The 8,100-nt window shown below is 24.1% G+C and overlaps 1 protein-coding gene across 1 annotated transcript; it reads left to right on the top strand.

Annotated features, from left to right (window-relative positions):
* Positions 1–531: 531 nt before the first annotated feature.
* On the top strand, positions 532–7,931 carry LOC129606957 (uncharacterized). The gene is made up of 2 exons (XM_055517607.1): positions 532–555; positions 7,347–7,931. Exons 1-2 carry the CDS (start codon positions 532–534, stop codon positions 7,929–7,931), a joined length of 609 nt encoding a protein of 202 aa, XP_055373582.1.
* Positions 7,932–8,100: the final 169 nt, after the last annotated feature.

Here is an 8,100-nt window from a genome sequence, read left to right as displayed (position 1 = left end):
TTATAAATCTATACATAAATTTAGTTTCTAAAAGTGTAAGTAAAAAATTTTAACGAAACATTATTTTCTTGATAGTCCACCTCTATTATTTAATATCCAATATGGTAGTGATTTTCTTGAAGCAGCTCTCTACTAATTTAACACAAACACGGTAGTTTTTACGTATTTTATTAATTCTTTAACAATTTTCATACTTTAACAATATTCCAATTGAAAATTTAAATTTAAAATTTAATATACATTTTATACCTTTAAATTTAATTCACAATCAATACAATAAATCACAAAAAAATTAAAATCAAAATCCCTTCAGTTACCAAACCAATTTTACCCAAAACAAAAAAAAAAAAAAACCTAAATTAATTAATTTATGTTTAACCACAATCACATAATAAAAAAAGTTCTTTACTCAACAGCTATATTATCATTATATACATATGTATGTATATACATATTATGTATATGTAAAATCCAAATCAAATTAACGACAACAAAATTTGTTTATCAGTCAGCGACCAATATACAAATAATATGTTGAAAATTACCGACAATGTGGTAAGTAAATTCTACTGAAATTTACCTTCCTATACCATATATCTAAGATTAATTTTTTTACCAAAAAAAAAACTACAAGATCAAACAACAGAAGAAATAGGAAAAAAAAACCCCAGATACTGGAATACTGGAGGAATAAACTCATATAAAATGGTTTGAAAATGACCTCAGAGAAAGAAAGAACAAGTAGCAAAAAAAAAAAGCAATAATGAGAAATAAAGCAATTTAAAAACAATATTGAAAAAAATTATTTTATTTTTATTTTTGTACTTTTTTTTTTCTTTTGCATCCTTACACCATATATGCTTATTTAGGAGCAAGGAAAAATAAAGATTTCAATGGAATATATTTTGGTTGAGAAAATAAACTTTTATTTTTCTTTTTATTAATTTTCGTTTTTGTCACATAATAAAAAAAAAGTTTTTATTATTCTTTTTTTTTTTTTTGAGAATATTGTTCGTTTCTTAACACTTGGTATATCCTTTAAATAAGATTTAGAGATATTTTTTAATAAATTTAAATTTGTTAAATAATTTAGAAATGTTCTAGTAGTGAAGTGTATACTCAAGTGCCATATAATTTTGAAAACAAAATATTTAAATATGGTCAACCATTGGCTAGATAATTCAATATCAACTCGTAATAACTCGAGACATCAAAATATATTGCCGAGATTTATTGGAAAAATTAATAATCATTTAAATCTGAAATCATATTTTAATTCAATATTGAGTTTATGAATATCTCTACCATGAACTACAATAAGTCTACCATATAATGACTTTCTTCAAGCCGACCTGATTGACTTTTATACTATTTATATTACATACGTCTTTAGTACAACTTAGTTATACTTAACTCAATCATAATCAGGCAGCCAACTAATAGCTACTCAATCATAATCAATACTAATAGCTACTCAGCAACCTTAATTTACAATTTGCCCACATTGCCGAACTACTTCCAATTTTTAACTACAATGATTTCAAGAATTCTCTAACAAAATCTTAACACAAGTATTGGTTTAGCATTCAAAATAACAAAAAGAAATTTAGTGTTTCACTAAAATTAATAATAATTATTATTATTCTTTTTATTTACTCAAGCGTATTCGTAGGAGTATTCAACCTTTATAGAATTTGCAATGCAAAACTTTCGAAGAATATTATTGTAGATTCCGGTGTCAATTTCTTTCTTTTCCTTTAAACTTTCTTAATCTTTAATATATTCTTAATCTTAAATATTGTATATTCTTATACAATAAAAAAAGATACTCTTTACAGGTCACTTAACAAATACTTTTAGAAATGAAAAAATCTCGTACACATATTAAATATTGACTCCGATTAAAATAAGAAAACTTTTTGGATAAAAAAAAAAAAAGCAAGGAAAGTCCAAAGAAACTTGCAAAGATTTCATTTTGAAAAATCTTTTTTGCCCCAAAGGCAAACAAAATGACACAAAAGGAAAATTGTTTTGAGTTTTTTTTTTCTCTCTCTCTTGCTATATGAGAACGTGTATTATGTGTGTATGTTCGGATATGTGTGAAATTTTTTTCTTCTTCCCTTAATTTTTTTTTTCTTTTAAAAGTCCTTCCCATATCATTCTATTAAATTTACTTTTTTATTATTTTCTTCATCAATAATTCCATTAAGTTCAATAAAGACGTAGCCCTTAAGAGGATTAACGTATTGATGGAGAAAAAAAAAAGAACACAAAATAGCCGTGTAAATGATATACATACATAATAAGACAAGAAATAAAAACTCAACCAATCAAACATTTAAAAAAAAAGCAATAAAGCATGAATGAATTCATGAAAGAAGTTCACATAGGTTTACCACAATTCCTCGTAATTGTAAGATGATTCATATACACATATGTATATTGGAATTTGAAATATCTAAATACAGATGGTCTATAGGGAAGTTTAAATAAGTTTTTAATCTTTGTTCTTTACTATCTTTTTCATAATAAAAAGAGTTGTTAAACTTATTCTCAACTTGATATATTCTTAACCTGACATATTCTTAACCTGACATATTCTTAACCTGACATATTCTTAACCTGACATATTCTTAACTGGCATGAATTATTAAGCTAGAATAATTATTATAAATCAAATTAGTACAATATAGCTTAACAAGTGAAATAAAAATTCTTAACAAACGTTCACCTTGAAGTGAAACTCTTACAATTTTATATATTTAACAATGTCGACGAGCTTTGAACTATTACAAATTAAAATTACCAGAAAAACCTATAAATTTTACTGAATCATCTTAAATATTAAGTTATTACTTTTAAAGTTACCTAGATTATAAATACAATAAAGTATTCGTCATAATTTCTACATCAACCGCCCTTACACAATACTATAGTGTTTATTTACATAGTGTAATACATTGATCTAGAATCATGTATATTCTGATTTTTAATCTGTTGGGAAAAAATTAATATGAAAAAAAGGGAACTCTCAGAAGGAGAGAACCAAAAAAAAAGTTTCTAGTAAAAAAATAGATTAAATTCAATTTATTTCAAGTAATTTTTCATTATCACAATGATTATTGTATTGACCAATATCTGTAGATAACATTTAAGATTTAATTTTCAGTAAATTTCACATTGATTAGTCGTGTTTTTTAAATCATTTGATTATTTTTACACTTAGATGCACAAGTAAATAGACTGATTTCAAATAATGTGATTTTAATTAAAAATTGTCTTATTAGGTCTGGTGTTAATTGGATTGTAGAATTAAAAATAGGTGGTAATGTAAAAAAAGCTTACATAATAATAATAAAATTACATATTATGTATTATAAAAGGAGTTGAACTTGTTGGATTTAATATAGGTTTAAAAAGGTCTTAATTTGGTTTTTTTTAATTATAATAAATTGCTAATTTTTCAACAAATTCAACTCGCAAGAAATTTAGAATAATTCGTAATTATATTTTACAAAACTATAAAATATGCTTTTCCATGTAGGAAATTTTTCTTAATTTTCAAGCTACAGAAATAATTAGAACAACAAAAACTTAGTCTAACATAAAATAATTTCTATATCATAATGACTACATTATATTTTTATGGATTTCCTTAATCTTAATTGAATACTTATTTTAATTTTTTAAAAGATTAAGTTTTTAATAAACAGTACTATTGATCTGTAAATAATTAATTGAAAAGCGCAAACAGCATATTACATATTTTACATAATTTACATCAACTTTTTCTTATAACTAAAATTACTTAATAATAGTCACGTAAATTTTTTTTTTTCATAATATTCAACAACGTGAAATTGTATAAAATTCATTAATAAATCACTATAACTGCCTACAATACTATATACTAGGAAAAAAGAGAGCCAAAATAAAAATGAATTCTTAATAATATTACATAAAATTGTAACATAACCACGCATATAAATGCTTGAATTATAATTTTTGTTTTACTTTTAATGGTTTCCTATATACATTTTTTGAACTAAAATTGAAGTGAAAGTAAATAAACATAATATAATTTAAATTTATATCAAAAATTTAAAAAAAAAAAATGATAAGTACAAGTATTTTTATTAGTAATACAGTAGTACTTTCCTGACTCATTAACAATAGTTTTGTTGAAAAAATAAAAAAGAATAATAAATAAAAAAGAATGCTGCATAGGTACCTAATAAGCAGTCATTCTGGACACTTGGAAGTGTTCTTTTACGTTATCATACAAAATGCAAACGGATGAATCAAAATTACAAAAATATCGTGTATTCTAAATAATAAATTTTTGTACAAAATGCACTTAAAATTGCTTAACACATTACATCATCTTTCTTGGAAAATTTTTAATAATCTACATACATACAACATGTTCATCCAAAATATTTTTCTTTTATTCAATTAAATTTTTTATTAAGCTGAGTCAATTTGATATATACAAGAAAGATTGAAAATAATTGAAGTATGTCTAATGAATGCCAGACCAGACTCTATATACATATTGTACATATAATGTAATATAAAATAATCATAAAAAATTTTTATTTAACTATTATATTTTATACCTTATATGCATAAGCAGACATTCATGTATTTTCGTATATGTAAATGGGCACATTGTTTAAGTGCACCCTCAATTAAAATATTATCGCATTGAATTTTTTGAAGACTATGTTTTTTATTTTTTCTTTTAATATAATTTTATTAAATGCAAGTGATTGGAAAGCACGTTGCACTGCACGTTGTCATCGTTTTTATAAAAAAAAATGTTTTTCTTTTTTTGGTTTTAATGGATGTCTTTATCAAAATCGTGCAAAATAAACAAAATAAAAAAGAATATGAATGAAAAATAAAAATACATATACTAGCTAACGAATACCAACCAATCAATTTCAATTGTAATTTTTAATTAAAATTCGACCAAAAAAAAAAATGAAATGTGTAGTACAACTAAAATCGAAGATATGCAAAAATAAATAAAAAAAAAATTCTTCATTTGTATGCAGTTTTGTTTGGTTTTGTTTTCTTGTTTTCCAATGATTTTTAGCATTATATTTCCGAAAAAAATATTTCGAATGAAATTTAAAAATTAAGTCACTTACAATGTAAATCAAATCATGTTTGCAATATTATTATTTTTGGCCAATAAATCGAATTTTAAAAATTCCTTAAATTCATCAAAGTTTTCATATAAAACGCAATGTTTAGTTTAACTAACTTAAGACCAAAAATTTAACAATTAAAATAAAATTTAAAAATTCTAACAAAATTTAAACTAAGTAACCTAATCGTGTATCTAGCTCTTCCGTCTAATTTTCTATTTACTTTCCAAATCACAATTCGTATTTTTTTTTCCAAAAGTGCCTGTGATTGCAAGAATTGGGAGGATAAATATTTTGATATTACTACATTATTTGAAATATTTACAAAATAGTTTTGTAAGTTCCAGTACATTCTCTCAGAACTGTCTTGAATCATTTTTCAATTTTTTTCCACATCATTAGAACGAGTTCTACGAAACATTCAGTTTTTCCATATATGCTTTCTTCACTTTTTATATATTTGAAAAGAACTTTTAATTGCTTGTTTAAAATTAAAAGAAAACTTGTACATGATTCACTGAGAAAGTTTTCTGAAAAAAGGAAGCTGGCCTGTTCTAGTTAATTCCATTGATAATTTTTCACAAGTAAACGTTGTGACATATTTTTTATTCCATCATATTTTGTAAAGAGCATCATATGTAGCTGATAAACAATTAATATGATGCAAAGCATAGCTTTTTATAAAAATATCTACAAAATATTTCCATTTCTTTTTCCATAAATTGTCATGCATATTATTCTTTCATCATATCTGGATCATGTTACAAATACAGCATGAAATTCTCAAGTATAACAGAAACATATTTTTACTACTTTTTAAAATATCCCCTTCCAGTATCTTCAATACTTTTTTGGATGGTGAAAGCTGTATTTTATCTTCCTTTTTATATCATAAATAATCCAATATAGCCTACAAATAAAACAGAATATTTTGTTTTAAAGCTAATTATTATTATTTTAACTTGATTACTAGATTTATACTTACAACATAAGCATAATTTTTCACTATTTCCTTTTTTCTCATTTCTTAAGGACTGGTTTCAAACATTTTATTCACTTCATAAAGTTGATTTTTAAAAAACAATGGATTGCAATATTGTTGTGGATAAAATTTTGAAAATTTTACTAATTCAATAAAATATAAAGGAAAAATGTGCTCTTAGGGATTTCTAAACTAAATTATTCCCTCGGTTACAGGTACTTACACGTTTTTTTTTCTTTATATTATTGCTACACAAAATTATTTGATTTATTCAAACAATAAAATAAATAAAAGAAAACTAAAATAAAATTCAAAAATTAAATTAAAAATGTAAGTACATAGCGAAAGTAGTTCCGAATCGAAAATTTTTATTGCTATTTTTTACTTTTTCACTTTTATTTCTTACATTTTTTGCCATTTCTTATTTTTTTGTTTTTCATATGAAAACAAAGTATGTACGTGCCATATGCGATCATAAAAACATGCTGGAACACATACACTTTTAAAAATCTACAAATTCAAATTGAATATATATTGTGCTAGCACATATTTTTAATAAACCCATGGTATTCCATTACCGTATGGTATAACGGTATATATGCAATTGGTATCTATACTTCATCTGCAATATCATATTATATGCAAAAATGCTTTAATCAAACTATATGCATAATATAAGATCGAAGTATTTTCGTTGCTTTACTAAAATTACACTGAAAAAAAAAAATAAAAGAGATAAACGAAAAAGTAAAAATAGTAAAATAATAAAAAGGAATGAAGAAGGGCAGAGAAAAAGGTGGTAGGTTTTTAAGTGGTAGGTGGACATGAGTATAAAAATCAATGCAATCAATTGTTCAAGTATCAATCGTATTTCAAGTGCAATCGAAAATTAAATTGAAAAATTCGATTTCAAATTTTTTTTTGTTATTCGCAAAGTTAACATTTAAAAAAAAGAAACGGAATAATCAAAAATAATCGTGCAAAAACCTAAAAAAAAAAGTAAATAAAATAAATTCAAAATGAAAAAACTCTTGGTAAGTAAAAAAAAAAATAACAATATCATATTAAAAGGAATGTAAAATAAAAAACAAAAAGGAATTAAACAATAAAAGGATATCAAAAAAAAAGAAAAAATCAATGAATATTATGAGATTTACACAAGGATTACAAAAAAACCCTTTTACTTTCAATTCATTCTCTACTTACAGATTTTATTATCATTATGTATTGTCAGTACATTAGGACGTCCAGAACCACCTCCACCATCACCATCACAACCATCAATTGAATATGGTTCACCATCTCCATCATCAGAACCACAAAAGGAATATGGTCCACCACCACAACCGCAACCACCAGCACCACAAAAATATTTACCACCGTCTGCACCTCAAATACGTCCAGTTTATGGACCACCAAGACCAATTTATGGTCCACCACCTGCTGAAAGATTGGTAACAAAAAATATTTATGTACATGTACCACCAGAAGAACCAGTTGAATGGGCACCAAGTCAACCAATTAGAATGCCAGTACCTAAAAAACATTATAAAATTATATTTATAAAAGCACCAGTACAACCAAGTCCAACAGTACCACAAATACCATTACAACAACAAGATGAACATAAAACATTAGTATATGTATTAGTTAAGAAACCAGAAGAACCACAACAAATTAATATACCAATACCAGAACCAACGGAACCAAGTAAACCAGAAGTATATTTTATTAGATATAAGAATGGAAATAAACCATCATCAGAATATGGGCCACCAAAAGGACCATATTAATAATACATACTTACATATAATTTAATGATTAAACGACATAAGAAATGAAATTAAAATTAGGATTGCGTGTAATTATAAAATAATGCTTTTTAAATATGTACATAATATATTAATAATTATATTTTAATTTAATATTGAAATTGAATTTAATTTTATATTTGTATATAAT

This window comes from Condylostylus longicornis, unplaced genomic scaffold (genome assembly GCF_029603195.1).
Source record: "Condylostylus longicornis isolate FDR11 unplaced genomic scaffold, ASM2960319v2 ptg000022l, whole genome shotgun sequence".
NCBI classification, from domain to species: domain Eukaryota; kingdom Metazoa; phylum Arthropoda; class Insecta; order Diptera; family Dolichopodidae; genus Condylostylus; species Condylostylus longicornis.
Note: the sequence above shows the minus strand (reverse complement) of the source record. Positions and strands in the feature narration are given on the sequence as shown.